Below are 19,066 nucleotides of genomic sequence, written 5' to 3' on the forward strand. Positions count from 1 at the left end.
ATTTATATCACGAAATGTGAGGTTTAGTCAGCTTGATTCACCTGGAAATCCAAAACCTGGATCTGCCTCACCTGTCTTTCGCCTGTCTCACGCTCCCATCTACCCGTCAAGAATGACCTCCGGTGACACGTACTTTACAAACATGCATCCTAAGTAAACCTATCTAACTAAACAGTTTCTATCAGGAGCCAGATATCGGTCACAAGGTCGTAAGGCAAATATTTGAGTCAGCATCCCCTTTACATCGGGCAGCATAACAATCACTAGCTGTATGGGACAAGAGGTTCCTATACTCCTCAACAAAATTTATGATAGTGATGATGATGATGGTAATGATGAAGACGACAACAACGATTAAGATGATGAAAGAGCAGCATAGCATTAATCGTCGCACGAAAAGTAATAATAAAAAAGAGGTGAATTTTGCTTCAAGTCCTGCATGAACAGCTGTGTGTGCATTCTGTAATCGGTCCCACGCTTCTACAACCCTAGATACAGGTTGTATTGTCGTAATATTCATGCATACTATTATACTTCCTGAATAGGCCTGAATGTATGTACATTCACACATGGACCCACACCAGCGCGTGCACGCACGCACACACAAAACACACACACAGGCACGCACGCACGCACGCACGCACGCACGCACGCACGCAACGCACGCACGATAGGCAGCGCTATTGTATTTAAAAAAAAAAAATTATTGACCAAGGCTGGGCCCATATACGCAGGGCCGGATACACCCTCCCTCCCTCCATGCCCATCCCTCTTGTAAGGCCTGCACACATGTACCCACACAAGTGCGCGCACACACACACAAAAGGCAGTGCTGTTTACAGGTGCGCCGCCGCGTCCAGTATAAAAGACAACAGGTGAGGGTACAAGAGCAGTCTCAGCTGAGGTGTGTGACAGTCAACCTTGTCCTCGTCCATCAACATGAAGCTGTGTCTCCTCATCTGTGTGGCCATCGTTGGGGCTTCGGGTAAGTTTATCTTTAGCCCCAATTCCTTCTCTAACAGCTAAGTTTAATTCAGCTTTATTGAGCAGATTTAGATGTCAGATTAAACCGGAAAAAATCTTGACAAAAGTTTCACGACGTTTGGCAACGATTTATATCATCGTCATGTAGGACCTTTGCCAGACGTGGTCTCAAACATGAAGTCAACAGCGGTACAAGGGATAGCTTTCGTGCAACTGCCGCAGTTGTCATTAAATTAGCTAAAAAATAAAAAAGAAAGCAAGTTTATTATTGTGGGTTTGAGATAAATTATCGGCAAAATGCTTTGCCTGAGAACGTGGCTTACTACGTAAGCTCATTAAAATAACACTCCAACCGGTCACAAACCTATTACAAATCATTTTCATACAATTACGATCGCACACAATTTTCGGTTATGTCCGTTGAAATAGTATTCTCTGGGTGAGTTGGTTTAAATATTATATGCACATCATTCTCTGTCGAATTCTGATCATGCATCTTTAAATCTTTGCTGAGAAATTATCTGATTAGACTTTGAAGACCTCAGGTAAAAGTAATTTATCATTGCGAGGTCGTGACCCCTGACAAAGGCCAGGGATTATCAGTTTTGTTTTTGGTGACGTGGCTGACTGGGCTTCAAGGAAAAATATTGTTAGATGCATAAAGGATGCATAAAGATAATGAAAAAAAAAAAAATCTCAATGAAAGCATATGGAAAGTCTCTCGTAGACGGAAATCACGGGGACCAGACCTTGCAAGGGTTAAAGGGTGTAAAGGATGGGAGGGGGGTGGAGAGTGAAACTTTGATGACATAAGAAGGCAGAAAATTTCGTACTTGATGACTTTACAGTGATATCCAAATAAAATGTGTCAGCATCCTGTCTGAGCTGCTTCAGATTAATCTGAAATGAAAAAAAAAAAAACCAAAAAAACAAAACCCAACTCATGTACTCATTCTGTCTCCGAATAATTAGAAGTTTAAAAGGCCGTAGGCAGCGTTAACACGTTTGCCTATAATGCCCTATATTACTGAAAAAAAGGAATGATGACAGTCTCATCCGAGGGAAAGATCCGGGTGCAAATGATTGGTCGATTGGCTCGCGTGACGAAACTTTTAGGTGATTGAGACGGATGCAAGTTGACATAGGTAATAAAAGTTGTCTACTCGGAAACGTATTCAAGGTAAAGACAACCTCATGACGTAGCAGGTATGATGATTCCTTCACTATAATAAATAATTAATAAATAACCGCAGAGCGCTGCAGATTTAGATATCGTAAAAGCTGTACACGGAACGGTCAAAGGGAAGTAAATGTACTTTGCAGTCAGACAAAAGAAGGAAACGCGGTTGTCTCCTCTGACACAACAGTCTAAGCGACGTTCTTTACCTCAATTTTAATCAAATAAATGAATGAATGAATAACGAGTTTTGGACATCATTTATGTCTCATTTGTAATTAACTCTTTTAGGATAACATTCGACATAGTGTTTGGTTCTTAATAACGATAATCAGTAAAAATAAATTTTTTCCAATGGCCAAAAGCGTTGACATATTTTTTCTATTGACTGCTAGTGCTGGGCGACGTGTGTGTGTTGTGTAGTTCTCGTATGCTACGACCTAAAAATGTATCATAAATAATAATTTCGTGTGTTTTCATCTCTTTTTGTTTCCATATAGCTTACAAAGTCCCTAAAGCTTTGCGTAAGTATCTGGAAGTTATTTTCTGGCCTCACATGTATTGCTTTTACGACAGGTATTACTCTTTGAGCTTGTTGAAGACTCGTACACTGACTATTTTTTTAAAATTAAAAGCTGATAAATTAGGAGGTATTTTTTTGATGCCTTTCGGTGATTCAGGGAGCTCAGATGGGGATATGTGTAAGTCTGCAGAAGTGAGGGAGGGAGGGAGTGACTTTTCCCTGGACCACAAGCATTTACATACAAGGTATAAGCCGCACCTAATAAAAATGCCACGATACGTGAGAAATCTAAAGAAAAAGCAAATAAATAATTGCCGTTTTTTGTGTGAAGATTCTAACATCGCTGATATAGATTCAATATTAACGTTTCACAGAACTGGTAACTAACTCGCGGACTAGCAAAATATAAACCGAAATGACACAGCATCACGAAACTCTGTTGCTCAACAAAAAATCGTTCACAAAGGAACGAACATGTAATTACATTCAGGAAGATATTGGATGCGTGTGCGTGTGTGTGCGTGTGCGTGTGCGTGTGCGTGTGCGTGTGCGTGTGCGTGTGCGTGTGCGTGTGCGTGAGCGTGTGCGTGTGCGTGCGCGTGCGCGCGCGCGCGCGTGTGTGTGTGTGTGAGAGCGTTAGCGTGAGCGTGAGCGTGTCCGTGTGTGAGAGAGAGCAAGAGAGGGGGAGAGAGAGACAACGATCTGGTGAAAACGGTTGTTAATCTGCGTTAAAAGAAAGGTTGGATCAAAGTGAACTATCACTAATGCAAAACATTTATCACCTTTGAACAGGTGAAAGACCAGGGCAGTGCCCAGAACCTTCCGGAGACGCTGGCATCTGCATTTTCGATCCTAATGTCAACTGCATCTATGACTCCGAGTGTGCAGCAGGTCAGTCTACACCTTCGACTATAAAGGGGGATGTGCGTATTTATGTGTGTGCGCGCACGTACGCGTGCGTGTACGTGTAAATGTGAATGCAAGTAATATTACTAAGATAAGTGACATTTGTAATTGGTGAGTCTTAGAAAGATTTCGAAACATCGAATCAACCTATATTTCCATGATCCTATATCAGATCATGATACAGTGTATTGTTGTGACGTCACAGGGTTGAAATGCTGCTCAGAAGGTTGCGGCAAGAAGTGTAAGGCGCCAGTGGTTTCCCCCCAAGTTCACGCAGGTAGGCGGGCTTTACATTACTTCGCCAGTTTGAGTTCCCTCCTTCCTCAATTACCAACATTTTATTAAACATACCTTTGGGAATCATCTGAAGGAAATAGCAAACCCCGGAATTATTGTTTTGACATGTTTGTCAAGAACTTAAGCCATTAAATGTTTAACCACGATACAACAAAGCAGTAGATGGGGGGGGGGGGGAGAGTAGGCACGCCATATGATATTTTCATGTTTACAGCTGTTTTATCTCCTTTTTTAACGAACAGGAAGCTGTCCAGCGCCCAGTGGGATGGTTGGCATCTGTGTGCTTCTGCCAACAGCTGCAGCGGTGGACGCCTCGTGTGCGTCCGATGAGAAGTGCTGTCCTGAGGGATGCAACCTGGTCTGCAAGAAGGCCATTTAGCCATCTAAGTTCGAAGAAAATAAGTTTACTTCTCGTTTGAACATACGGAGGTGGAAGAATAAAAAAAATGACTGAAGATTCGAATGTTCCACGCGTTGCTTTTGTACTGCTTGTACAAAAAGAGTGATTTATTGTTGGCTCACTTATTCACCTCTTATTCTTCTCTGAGAAATATTGTCACCGTTATGAAACGAAGCAAAATGAAAATCTACTTTAGCAAAGTCATAGAATGCGAAAAGAACACTAAACTGATCTGGAAAGCCATCAATGAATTAACCAACAAGTCAAGACAAACCGTTCGACAAATACAATATTATCTAACACACTGAACGCATATTTTGCAGGAATTGCTACCAATGTAGTCTTAAACGATAAATCACAAGAAAACAAGCTAGACAAGCTACAAAGCTTCTGTAACTCAAAACAAGTTGATACCGCTCTCTCCATTCCCCCAATGACTATATTGGAAGTATCTCAGACACTTACCAAACTCAAAGATACCAACACCAGAGGACCAGACAGCATCGACAGCAAAATTCTAAAGCTCTCAGCACCGGCCATTACTGAAACCATGACTTACCTGTATAACCTCTGTATTGATAAATCTTACCTTCCAATGCACCTTAAACAAGCAAAAGTAATACCAATACATAAATCAGGTGATCCAAGTGACCATACAAAGTATCGTCCAACCAATTGTCAGGGCTACCAGTCTACACAAAGTGTTTTGCAATTTAAAATAATCGTCTCACCTAATAGATAGATAATTCAGAAACACAGTAGATGCATGTCTACATCAGGATACTTACAATCAACAGAAGTGGTTGTGTCTGACAAACAGAAAATAAGGAGACCACAAAGTCCGAGACAAAACTCACATACGGATCCTTACCTCAAGTGCGCCGAGTGATCAGCGTTACAAGCACAGATAACAAACACTTATTTACAATACAGTGGAATGCTCAGCACAGATGATATTTAGACTCAAAAACAAATGTACACTTGAAGCCTGTGGAAGTTATTAATGTAGTTCACCCCACTGCTACTCACGAGAGGTGCCACCATCTATACCATGTTTCACAAGCACACCTGAGCTTAGACAGTACATCGACATATGAGGCTTATAAATACACATTATTAATTGATGTTTGTTTATGTTTACTCTCCTTCTAATGTCTAGTTAGAAATAAGTAATAGAAATACTTTTCAATAAAATGTGTCTATATACTATTGTGTGATCTGATAAGTGGCAGCAAAGGATGAACTTTCTGATGTCTTGCCGCTCTGCCATCTGCTTTCTGTCCTTTGTGGACATCCCTTGCGGCGATGCATCCTAAGTTCCACAATTCTGTTTACGCTAGACCTAATCGACACTCTTCAGTTTTGTCATCACATGTGAAGGCTCGCCTTACCTGCAGAACCTGTTTTTTTATTGCTGATGTTATGTCGGCATTCTTTGTACCATTATTTCTCTTTCTTTGCTTTCTCGAGAGCCAGTCAACCTACTTTTTATACTTGTTTTATCACAGCCAGCGAAGATTTCAGAGGAGTTTCACCTTAACTTACGGAAGACAATAGAAAATCGTTTTTCTGAGCCTTCTGAAGCTTGTCCAGTAGAGTTTAGATAGTTTCTACGCACAGAGGCAAATAAGAAACAAATAAGAAACAAATAAAAGAACCAGATCGCAGAGCAGACACAGTCAGACGTTATTGTGTCAGACAAGTCAAGAAGTGTTCTTCTCGTGCTTTTACGTGGATCGATGATTCCTTTCAGAGAACGTAAAGATAAAAATTCCAAAACAATTTGCACTGAGCTAAAATATTATACAAGGGCAAACAAAGTTTATAACAACATGTCTGAATTGCCTTTCTTTGAAGTCGTCAACGTCACTCACAAACTTGTCTTTATTGTATTATTCTCAATATTGATGTTTCCGAGGTATTGTCGAAGAGTTGTAAAAAAGCCTGTCTAATACAAAATTCTGTTACAAGAACACAAGGAAAGGCAACTTTTTTTTCAAATGAAAGACTTTCTATCACGAATCCGCTATCAGTGTCTCCATGGAGACAGCAAGTTGTGGTTTGTTTTTTGTGGGATTTCGTTTTGGCTCGTTGGAAGGTTGACCAAAGTTCAAAATTATTGTCAGCTGCCGGAATTTATTATATTGTGGGGAAAAAGGATCAAAATCAAATCTCTTCCGCCATATTTAATACAGGTCCTGCTGGTTTGTAATGAATTGAAAATTTCAATTCTCTTAAAACATTTTTTTAACACAAATGATAAATATTAGTCAATATTATATTATCCAAAACGAGAGTAAAAAGAAATTAATTGGCCTAAACTGTTTTAACTGATCGCATGAAGTCCGCCCTACAACAAGCAGATATGTTTAACACACAGGAACACAGCACTGAAGATAATTATAGTCATACTTTCTGCAAAGAGAGTCTTATCCATTAAAAAGGTTTGCCAGCAGAAGGATCCTCAGTAGAAAAACATGAAAGTGTATCACGGTAGAAAAATATTTGCTGAGGGTAATAGTGTTAGTACTGTGTAAACATTTTTGTTCCTATTTCAGTGCTTTGCGCTTTTAATTTATACAGCCGATAAACGCTGATACTTCATGAATTATTGAGTACAATTCTCTTTTTTTTTCAAAAGGGAATCATTGGGAAGGATCGGAAACTGGTTCCGAAGAAGTAGATTTGGAAACGCAAGTGTCTTCACATGTGAAATAAATAAATGTCGATGGCTGCAATGAAATGATTGGTAACCGCGAATAGGCCAAAGGCCGTTTTCCACTGCAAGGTGCTCCTGATGCTGCTGTCCCCCGATGTTCAGATAGGAATTGATGCACGGTCCTCGTTTTGGTATGGTGGCCTCTCGGCGCGTGGAAACGTTCACTTCCTTAAACTTATAGCATACTTCTAGTGACCAACGTATCTTAAAAAATACTTTAATGGTTCATAGTGTTATCATGACAATGACTAATATGTGCACTCAACCGTTACAATCTAGTAGTAGAAGCCGATTTCGCATAAGAACTGCCGTTTACTACATCTGTAGTAGAGAAGCTAGATTATGGCCTTTAATTTATTGTAATCAAACATATAGGAAACCTACGAAATCAAATAAATGTTTTTAAAAATAAAGAAAACAAAGAATCCTAAATTAGTTAAATGAAGTAAATGACACTAAATGACAGACAGCAGATTCAGTTCTCGGGGGCTATAACAAACACATACGATACATCATGCTCCACTTCAAAATACAAAAGTCTCGATAGAGTTTCCCTTCCGTTGACTTCTTCACTTTTCCGACAATCATGTGAATGACTTGAAGCACACACAAACAAACCAATCAGCGAGTGCCATCATTCAGAGCACCTTTGTACCCAATCGATGAAGTCTCTTGTGAACTGTGATTAAAGCTGTTTGTTCCACCCGATTCTCTCACTGTGTCAACCGCTTGACAGTGTCAACTTCGGTCTCTGCCAGGGTGGGGCAGTCAGTACTGTGACCAACATGCGCACACTTCTTGTGACCTAACACAGTCATCATAGTGTGAGTAACACTTTCTATAATTGCGATATTTCTTTGTGATTGCTCTATACATGAAGTCTTAGGTCAGTAGTAAAAATATTGGTGTTTTTCCTTGTACACACTTCTGCAGCAGGAAATATTTACGGTTCCTAAAATTATAGAATTATGTGTGTAAATAAAGTGTGATATTATTGCATTACTGATATCAGAAAATACTATTCAGAAGACCACTTGGACTTCACCAGAATGAACATAAAAACACCACCCAGATCGATCACATCAATATTACTCGCCAGTTTAGAAAGGCGTCTGATGGAGTTGTCAGAGTAAAGCAAGGACGCCAGATGCAGCCACGGACCACCAACTGCTTGTGGGCAACCATGAACAAAAAGCTGAGGTCCTTCCAATGACACATCAGATAGACCGCACCAACACCAAATTACACATTGAAGTTCTTTAGAGTTCGTAGAAAACAAGAACAGTTCACTGATGAAGTTAAATACAGGTTTGAGACATTGGAGGGACTCCTGGAAGAAACAGTAGCCAACCACTGGACAGGCTTGCAAGAGACCTGGACGACTTCCTGCACACACGACGTTTCTGGTGAAAAAAGGAAAACAGCACAAGAAATGGCTAACTTCTAAGGCCCTGGCAAAAAGACAGAGGAAAGGAAAGTGACTGAAAGCAGAAGACTAATCAATGTCAAGACCAGCAGGACAAGAGAAGAGCTCGAGAGCAAAAGTACTGGGAGATTAAACAGAGAAGTGAAGAAGAGTGGAGGAGACGACAAGAGACTGATTCGGTGTACTGCCAATGATGTACTGCTGTCTATGATCAATGGCATTGTTATTGTGAATGAAGCACAATTCGCAAAGAATATTAAATAAACAAGCGTGTGAGCACTGCAAAGGCTTAGAATAACGACTGATATAAGGGGTGTTTTGCTGGCTCCCTTTCTGAGTAACAGTTTTATGGAGAGCTTCTTCTCTCATTGCTTTCAGCACACACCTCGTTGCATCCTAAGGTGTCTCCTCTTTGTTACAAGTGATCACAAAGTAGTTTCATAGTGTACTTTTTTTATTTCTACTTTTTATTTGTATTTCTACAGATCTCCTGTCGCCTCATCTACCACCTGGCTGCGCCTGCGTGAAGATGACGTCCATCACGGGCACGCGACAAAGTCACACACACACTGTGACCTCTGCCCAAGCCCGATCCACGTGTGGCTGCACGTGCATGGGACTTTTGACTGGTGGCTCCGTCTTTGTAGCAGATGACCTGACGGGGAACGTGCGAGCTGCGGGATCTTCCGAGAATCTCGCTAAACCTCTCATCAACTTTTTCCCGCATTCCAGCTCACTGGGAAGGTGCAGGCCATCAAGTGGTATGTGTTGTAGACTTGTAGAGTGAGACTACAGGTGGTGAGCGTTGTTCTTGTGCGGTCTTAATGTAAAAATATGACATTTGAGTCAAACGGAGAGTCCCATGGTAAGTAACAATTTTATATATTACCTAACTCTACTGAGGTTCGTTTTACATGTAGTTAATTAGTTTACAACTCATATAGTCTGGAGTAAATATTATGCTCGGGCTTACTTAAAATTAACATTTTCGTAAGGTCAGAATTGAGGCTATACTTGAGCCTACTGACTTTACAACCAGTGTCAAAGGCCATGTGGTTTGCTCCAGACTGGTGCCCCCGTTGACGATGGATTCTACTTTTTCTGCCGCTGTCGTTCTGTGGTCATTGTCTTTGGCAACACCAACAGATATACCACCACCTGGCAACCCAAACAGCAAGAAAAGACATGAATGTCTTCAAGAAATAAACAGAGAATGAATGTCTGAGAGCTTGTAGTAGTGGCCCGATAACTACACTGAAGATCACAATTCTTCTCAACATTCTTTCGAATGTAACCAGGTCAGCAATTGGATCCATTTTATCATATTGACCCCCAACTAGCTTATGTTCTTCACTCCGATCCCGGACCCATGCGCACTGCATGGTGTTAGTGACAAGCTCAGATACTACTTCTGTAAAAGTGTCTGATAACGCTCGCTTCATTTTCCAAATACACATCTCACAAATACTACTTGCATAGAGAGAAAGAATAAACTGAAGTCACGATATGGTCCATCTACTTTTTAAGATAATATCTATATATATATCTATTATTATTTCTGCTTGTTTTATTTGAACAGGAAGTGTTGACAATCAAAATACTACAAAATCGGTGGATCTCGAACCAGTGAGTGATTTAAACTCATCCTGGACCGGTGATGCTCACCTTTTCAACTGGGTCAAACGGTGCACGGTGTTGTCGACAGCCTATGTAGGGCCGTTCTGGGCCGCCGGTCAACCAATAATTTTGAAGTACACGCAAAATATGTCTCGCGGTAAGAAGACTTGCAATCGCCATGCGGATGACGAGACTTTCCTTTTATCACCGAGTTGTACATCAGCATGCAGTCTTTTCTTAGGATTTCCTTTGTTGCTACCACACCACCTAACCTTTAAAACTAATCTTACCCCTAACCCTAACTTTAGGTACTCAGCTCTTAACCCGCGTTCCAACACTGTGTTGTAACCCTAAGTGTATACTAGGGCTGGCGAACAAAAGGAAAGTTAAAGACATACACACACTCTACCCAAAGAACGAATACACAAAAGCAAAGCAAAATAAAAAGATTTAGGGATGTTTTTCAATAAAAGTAATTACTCCTTTCTCGACAGCCGTAGCTTCGTATCTTTAAATATCATCAGCGATAAGCATGTGACGTTTTGAGAGCTTACAACGCATTGTGGCGTCACGCTACGTTACAGAAACGTTAAATCTTTGTTTCTTATGGAGTCAGTTGACAGTCCCAACTACACCTTAGGCACTATACTATGAAATGCTCTAGTCAGTGGTTACTCTGAATAGTTCAGCTTTAAACTGTAAAATGATACAAATATCCAAATAAAGCCAATAGTCTATTCTCCTAGTGAGCTATTGTTTTTATGTATTTTCTTTCCATGAAAATGACAATTTTTATAAAGCATTTGTGTGTGTTGACAGGTTGATGGCAGAAAAAGTTTTCTTCTGAATGACTATCTCTGCACAGAACCGCACTCCTTTGTGTGTGAAAAATCAAACTCACTTCGTTAACCAATCAACCGTCGTCCTCATCATGTAAACAGAGGTCAATAGGATGTTTCTCTTTTGCATGTTCACTTGTCCCCCATCAGCAGAGTGTAAAATCTGAAATATTTCCAGAAATAACGAGACTAACGCCATACAGAGAACTGTCACCAACAAACATCCTTGTTTTGTAATGTCTGAAGAACTTATTTTTTTCTTGATTTTGTTTTCCACGCATTTCAAGCTCTCAGCTTTGAGTCGATGAGGAGATTGCAGGGTCCGCAATGGACGCAGTGTTATTGAAAGGAAATATTAATGACACAGATTCAGTGACAGAAATCGTTTGGAGAAATCGTATTCAAGACGAGGTGTCCTTACCTGTAAAACTTGTAACTTAATACGGTCTTTTCTCAGTCTACTTTTAAAGATTTTTGTCTCGACATAAGTAATAAGCCAAAGCGGGTGTGTGTGGCGGGTGGGTGTGGGACTTCAGTATGAATTGAAACAAGTGTTTTGGCCGTGTGCTTAATAGAGAAAAGCTGATTTCTGTGTGTGTGTGTGTGTTTTCACATCCGGCTTTTCTACCAAGCGGCTGAGTGTAGTTCAGACAAAGACGAGTACCGAGTCACACCCCAGGAAGTACTTGTGGCTCGAAATTTACGTTACAATATGACCGCGGTATTCAAACGTTCGCGTAGTGAAAAGATTTTATTTTAAAAGTAATAAAGGTCACATTATGGCAGATTTTGACTCGACTTAATTTTCTTCAGTACTATCCCTACAATGCATTTCTTGTGTTCTTCTGGGATTCTGGGGGTTGTGATTGTGGGATTCTGTTCTGTTCTATCATTGTAGTTTGATTTATCTGCCCTTGCACTTCTGCTATAAGACATCTACATAACGGACATCCGGCGTCTGGCTTCATGTCCATCCAGGAAATGACACATTTCTACTCAGAAGACGTCCACGTGGTAAAATCTTTGGTACCTTAAAGTCATTCATGCACACTGTACATTATCTGTCGTTTGGCTCGTCTGATGCAGTCGTCATTGTTATTAAAAATTTTTCAAAGAACAAAATGAAAACACCACAAAATTGTTGCTGTTATTAGAAGAAACATCAGAAGCAGACAGAAATATCGAAGAAAAAAAAGATATTTAACTAACCCAAGATGGTTCCAAAGGAAGAAAGACTAAAACAATAGTGTCTGTTCCGAAAAAGTAAAGAAATCTCAACAAAACTGCTTGGGCAAATGCTTTAGCATCTCTTGTGGAATTCTCCCTTCATTATCTAATGATAATAAAAATAAGAACAAAAGAGTAATTAATATAGCTGACCAGCAAGATCAACATGAAAAGTAAAAATTAATAAAAACAGAAAGAAACAAAGCCAACTCTCTTTGTTATAAATGTGAGAGCGGTATATCAGGAAGAAAAGAAACATAAAATAGAAACATTTCCGTTTTTGGTGACGTGGCTCACTAAGCTTCAAGAAAAAATATTGTTAGATGCATAAAGGATGCATGAAGATAATGGAAAAAAATGAAAGCATATGGAGAGTTTCTTGGAGACGCAAATCACGTGGAACTGACTTGCAAGGGTTAAAGGGTGTAAATGATGATAGGGGTGGGGAGAGTGAAACTTTGATGACGTAAGAAGGCAGAAAATTTCGTACTTGATGACGTTACATTGATGTAAAAATAAAATGTGTCAGCATCCTGTATGAGCTGCTTCCGATTAATCTGAAATAGAAAAAAAAAAACAAAAAAAAAAAAACCCGCCGACGGCTGCATTAGGATTCTCTCTCTGAAAGGCTTAGCGGTTAAAAGAACTCATGTACTCAGTCTGTCTCCGAAAAATTAGAAATTTAAAAAGGCTGTAGGCAGCGTTAACACCTAAACGTAAACACGTTCGCCTATAATCCAATATTACTGAAAAAAAAAGGAATGATGACAGTCTCATCCGAGGGAAAGATCCGGGTGCAAATGATTTGTCGATTGGCTTGCGTGAGGAAACTTCTAGGTGATTGAGACGGATGCAAGTTGACCTAGGTAATAAAAGTTGTCTACTCGGAAACGTATTCAAGGTAAAGACAACCTCATGACGTAACAGGTATGATGATTTCTTCACTATAATAAATAAGTAAATAAACCGCGCAGAGCACTGTAGATATAGATAGCAATAGAGCTGTGAACGGTACGGTCAAAGGGAAGTAAGTGTGATTTGCAGCAGACAAAAGAAGGAAACGCGGTTGTCTCCTCTGACAAAGCCGTCTATGCGACGTTCTTTCCCTCAATTTTAATCAAATAAATGAATGAACGAATAACGAGTTTTGGACATCATTTATTATAGTGTCTCGTTTGTAAATCACTATTTAAGGATAACATTGGATATAGTGTTTGGTTCCTTAATAACGTACATTAAAAAATAAATTTTCCAAAATGCCGAAGACTTGCATACTTTTTCTATTGCTACTGCTGGGCGATGTGTCTGTGTGCGCGTTCACGTATGCACGCCTAAAAATGTACATAACTAATTTCATGTGTTTTTCTCTCTTTTGTTTCCATATAGCTTACAAAGTCCCTAAAGCTTTGCGTAAGTATGAAGTTATTTCTGGCTCACATGTATTTCTTTTACGACAGGTACTTCTCTCGAGTTTGTGAAGACTCGGTTCACTGACTATTTTTTAAAATTAAAAGCTGATAAATTAGGAGGTATTTTCAATGCCTTCGGTGATTCAATGAGACCAGATGGTGATGTGTGTAAGTCTGCGGATGGGAGGGAGGGAGCGAGTGACCTTTTCCCTGGATCCACAAAGCATTTACAATACAAGGAATTAACCCACCTCGTAACAAATGCCACAACACGTGAGAAATCTAAAAAAGAAAATAAATAATTCAGTTTTTGTGTGAAGATTCTAACATCACTGATATTATTCAATATTAAAGTTTCGCAGAGCTGTAACTAGATCTGCGTGCAAATAATTGGTCGATTGGCTCGCGTGCCGAAACTTCAAGGTGATTAAGGCGGATGCAAGTTGACAAAGGTAATAAAAGTTGTCTACTCGGAAATGTATTCAAGGTAAAGAAAGACAACCCGGGAACGTAGGAGCTATGATGATTCCTTCACAATAATAAATAGTAAATAAACCGCGCAGAGTGCAGCAGATTTAGATATCATGAAAGCAGTGCACGGTATGGTCAAAGGGAAGTAAGTGTGATTTGCAGTTAGAAAAAATAAGAAAACGCGGTTGTCTCCTCTGACGCAGCAGAGACGTTCCTTCCCTCAATTTTAATCAAATAAATGAATGAATGAATGAATGAATAACGACTTTTATACATCATTTATTATAGTGTCACGTTTGTAAACAACTCTTTTAGGATAACATTCTATATAGTGTTTGGTTCCTTAATAACGTACATTAAAAAATAAATTTTCCAAAATGTCAAAGCGTTGCATATTTTTTCTATTGACTGCTACTGCTGGGCGATGTGTGTTTGTGTATGTGTTCGCGTAGGCACGCCTAAAAATGTACATAAATAATTTCGTGTGTTTTTCTCTCTTTTGTTTCCATATAGCTTACAAAGTCCCTAAAGCTTTGCGTAAGTATGAAGTTATTTCTGGCTCAGATGTGTTGCTTTTACGACAGGTACTTCTCTTGAGTATGTGAAGACTCGGTACGCTGACTATTTTTTAAACTTAAAAGCTGATAAATTAGGAGGCATTTTCGATGCCTTCGATGATTCAATGAGATCATAGTGACCTTTTCCTTGGATTCACAAAGCATTTACAATACAAGCCCACCTAATAACAAATGCCACGATACGTCAGAAATCTAAAAAAGAAAAAAAAAACAATTCAGTTTTTGTGTGAAGATTCTAACATCGCTGATATGATTCAATATTAACTTTCGCAGAGCTGTAACTAGCGGACTAGCAAATATAAAACCGACAATTACAGCTTCCTTAACACACTGAACGCATATTTTGCAGGAATTGCTGCTACCAGGGTAGTCTCAAACGATAAATCACAAGAAAACAAGGTACAAAAGCTACAAAGCTTCTGTAGGTCAAAACAAGTTGATACCGCTCTCTCTATTCCCCCAATGACTATATTGGAAGTATCTCAGACACTTACCAAACTCAAAGATACCAACACCAGAGGACCAGATAGCATCGACAACAAAATTCTAAAGCTCTCAGCACCGGCCATTACTGAAACTATGACTTACCTGCATGACCTCTGTATTGATAAATCTTGCTTTCCAACGCACCTTAAACAAGCAAAAGTAATCCCAATACATAAATCAGGTGATCCAAGTGACCCTAAAATTTATCGTCCAATCAATTGGGCTACAAGTCTACACAAAGTGTTTTGCAATATAAAATAATCGTCTCACCTAATAGATAGATAATTCAGAAATACAGCAAATACATATGTACATGGGTATCAACACATCGGGATACTTACCATCAACAGTAGTGGCTGTGTCTCACAAACTGAAAATAAGGAGACCACCGTGTGCGGACTTTTTGCCGACGGACGTTTCACCGCCGGACGTTTCGGAGCCGGACGTTTTGTCGACCGGACGTTTCGCCGCTGGACGTTTCGGAGTCGGACGCTTTGCCGACCGGCGTTTCGCCGCCGGACGTTTTGCCGCATTATGTCAGAGAGAGAGAGCTTACTTACTTCTCAAAGAATGAAAGTAACTACTAGATTACACAATAATTCTTTATTTCAAAAAAATTTTACACACAGACTTCACAGACAGTTCACTTTGATTGTCACAGATTATGCGCAACAGCTTTGAGAAAAAACATTGATACAATGGCGAGAGAAATGTGTGAGCTAACGGTTCACATGAGGAGGGATAGTGAGAGAGAGTTCACAGATACATTGATACAATGGCGAGAGAAATGTGTGAGCTAAGGGGCGTCACACACTTGACTTCGGCTAAAGGTCCCGTGTGAAATGCCGAAATGAAGTGCCCCGCGTCGAAACGTCCAGCGGCGAAACGCCGGTCGGCAAAATGTCCGACTCCGAAACGTCCAGCGGCGAAACGTCCAGTCGGCAAAACGTCCGGCTCCGAAACGTCTGGCGGCGAAACGTCCATCGGCGAAAAGTCCGTGTACCGGAGACCACAAAGTCCAAAAAAGAACTCATATGCGGGTCCTTACCTCAAGTGCGCCGAGTGATCAGCGTTACAAGCACGGATAACAAACACTTATTTACAATACTGTGGAATGTTCAGCACAGATGATATTTAGACTCAAAAACAAATGTACACTTGAAGCCTGTGGAAGTTATTAATGTAGTTCTCCTCACTGCTACGTAGACACGAGAGGTGACATCATCTGTACCATGTTTAGACAGTATATCGACATATGAGGCTTATGAATACACATTATTAATCGATGATTAATGTCTAGTTAGAAAAAAGTAATAGAAATACTTTTCAATAAAATGTGTCTATATAGTGTTGTGTGATCTGATAAGCGGCAGCATAGGATAAACTTTCTGATCTCTTGCCGCCTTTGTGGACATCTCTTGCGGCACACTTCTGTTTGTGCTGGACCTTATCGACACTATTCAGTTTTGTCAACACATTTGTAGGCATGCTTTACCTGCAAAACCTGTTTTTTTATTATTGATGTTATGTCGGCATTCTTTGTACCATTATTTCTCTTTGTTTGCTTTCTCTAAAGCCAGTTAACCTGTTTTATACTTGTTTATCACAGCCAGCGAAGCTTTCAGAGGAGTTGCTGCTTTTACCTTGGGGAAGACAATAGAAAATCATTTTTCTGAGCCTTCTGAAGCTTGTCCAGTAGATAGTTTCTACTCGCAGAGGCAAATAAGAAAAAAAAAATTAAAAAATAAATTAAAAAAATCCAGATCGAGGAGAAGACACAGTCAAACGTTATTGTGTCAGACAAGCCAAGAAGTGTTCTTCTCGTGCTTTACATGGACCTCAGTGTCACTCGATGATTCCTTTCATAGAAATTAAACATAAAAATTCCAAAGAAATTTGCGCTGAGCTAAAATATTATACAAGGGCAAACAAAGTTTTACAACATATCTGAATTGCCTTTCTTTGAAGTCGTCAACGTCACTCACAAACTTGCCTTTACTGTATTATTCTCAACTATTGATGATTCCGTGGCATTGTCGAAGAGTTAGAAAAAGCCTGTCTTATACAAATTCTGTTGCAAGAACACAAGGAAAGGCAACTTTTTTTTCAAGTGAAAGACTTTCTATCACGCCTCCGCTATCGGTGTCTCCATGGAGACAGCAATGTTGTGGTTTGATTTTTGTGGGTCTTTGTTTTTGACTCGTGGGATATCTGAAAGATTAACCAGAGTTCAAAATTATTGTCAGCTGCGGGAATTTATTATATTGTGAGGGTTAGCAATATGTTTACCACACTGAAACACTCAGCACTGACGATAATTATAGTCATAATAAAGTTTCTGCAAAGATAGTCTTAACGCTAGTCAAGAGTGAAACTACCATATTCCATGTCGAATAGTCGAAATTCTGACTTTGGAAATCTCCTTTTACATCGGAATGCTCACTTTTTCAGCCTTTCTGCCATATTCTTCTATGTCTCGTGCCAGCAGACCTCCACTTCATACACTCTAGGAACAATTATGAAAAAGAAACTCTCTAAAACAGAATATCCAATTAAAGGTTTTCCAGCAGAAGGATCCTCAGTAGAAGACATGAAAGTGTATCACGGTAGAACAATATTTGCTGAGGGTAGTAGTGTTTGTACCGTGTAAAAATTTTTGTTGCTATTTTAGAGCTTTGCGCTTTTAATTTGTACAGCCGATAAACGCTGATACTTCATGAATTATTGAGTACAATTCCCTTTTTTTCAACAAGGATTCAGTAGGAAGGGTCGGAAACTGGTTCCGAAGAAGTAGATTTGGACACGCAAGTGTCTTCACACGTGAAATGAATAAATGGCGATGGCTGCAAATTAAATGATTGTTTACCGCGAATAGGCCAAAGGCCATTCTACACTGCTAAGTGCTCCTGATGCTGCTGTCCCCCGATGTTCAGAAAGGAAGTGATGCACGGTCCTCGTTTTGGTATGGGGGCATCTCGGCGCGTGGAAACGTTTCAATTTCACTTACTTAAACTTTTAGCATGCTTCCAACGTGTCTTATATACACCTCTGGTACGAGTAGGGATGAAGATCGGGGCGTGGTCACTAGTCTTTTGACGTCACTACAAAATATGACGTCATTACAACTATGACGTCAGTCGTGTCGTCTGTCATGTATTGATGTAATCAAGCACTCACGGGCACCTGTGGGACCCCGGGGTATGCTTGCCTAGCAAGCATTGTAAGAATAGGGTCCCTGCCATCCAGCCAGACATGTCGTAAGAGGCGACTAAGGTGGACACCTCACCTAGAGGTAAAATAGGTTGTGGTAGGGCTAACAACCCCACCATGTAAAAAACGCCTGTTGCCGAAACTAACACCAGAAAACTCGTTAATCATGGCGAAGGTAATGAAGCACACCAGGAGACTGGACTAATGACGGACGACAGCCAAACCCCAGAGGGAGCTGGCGCCCCGAAAGTGGACTTACTCAAGCCGAGGCAAAAGTTGAGGGTGGGGTGCTGGAACGTCCAGACCTTGTACCAGACTGGCAGGATGCTCCAACTAGTCAAGGAGTTTGACAACTACAACTTGACATCCTGGGAGTCAGTGAGGTCAGATGGACTGGCACGGGAAAGAGGAGACTGGCATCATGACATACCATCTTGTTCTCAGGACGATCAGATGCTCAGCACTCTGAAGGAGTAGCTCTACTCCTCAACAAGAAAATTGAAAAGGCACTGCTGGAATGGAAGCCTTATGGACCCAGGCTTTTGAGAGCAAGATTCCATTCAAAGTACACCAAGCTGACAGTGCTAGCTTGCTATGCACCAACAAATGACTCTGAGGCAGAAGACAAGGATGCTTTTTACGATCAGCTCCAGGCAGCCTCGGAAAGTGTTCCAGCCCACTATGTGTTGCTCATCATCGGCGATCTCAATGCCAAGGTGGGAAGTGACAACACCTGCGGGGAGCATGTCATGGGCAAACATGGAATTTGATACATCAATGACAACGGAGAGAGACTG

General features: G+C 40.4%; 1 protein-coding gene across 1 annotated transcript; it reads left to right on the forward strand.

Annotated features, from left to right (window-relative positions):
* The first annotated feature begins 893 nt into the window (after nt 1-893).
* Nucleotides 894-4,344, forward strand: LOC112575718 (WAP four-disulfide core domain protein 3-like). Its single transcript, XM_025257711.1, has 5 exons — nt 894-985; nt 2,662-2,685; nt 3,477-3,575; nt 3,796-3,867; nt 4,130-4,344. Exons 1-5 carry the CDS (start codon nt 940-942, stop codon nt 4,264-4,266), a joined length of 378 nt encoding a protein of 125 aa, XP_025113496.1. The 5' UTR covers nt 894-939; the 3' UTR covers nt 4,267-4,344.
* The last annotated feature ends 14,722 nt before the right edge of the window (nt 4,345-19,066 follow it).

Source organism: Pomacea canaliculata, linkage group LG11 (assembly GCF_003073045.1).
Source record: "Pomacea canaliculata isolate SZHN2017 linkage group LG11, ASM307304v1, whole genome shotgun sequence".
Taxonomy (NCBI): domain Eukaryota; kingdom Metazoa; phylum Mollusca; class Gastropoda; order Architaenioglossa; family Ampullariidae; genus Pomacea; species Pomacea canaliculata.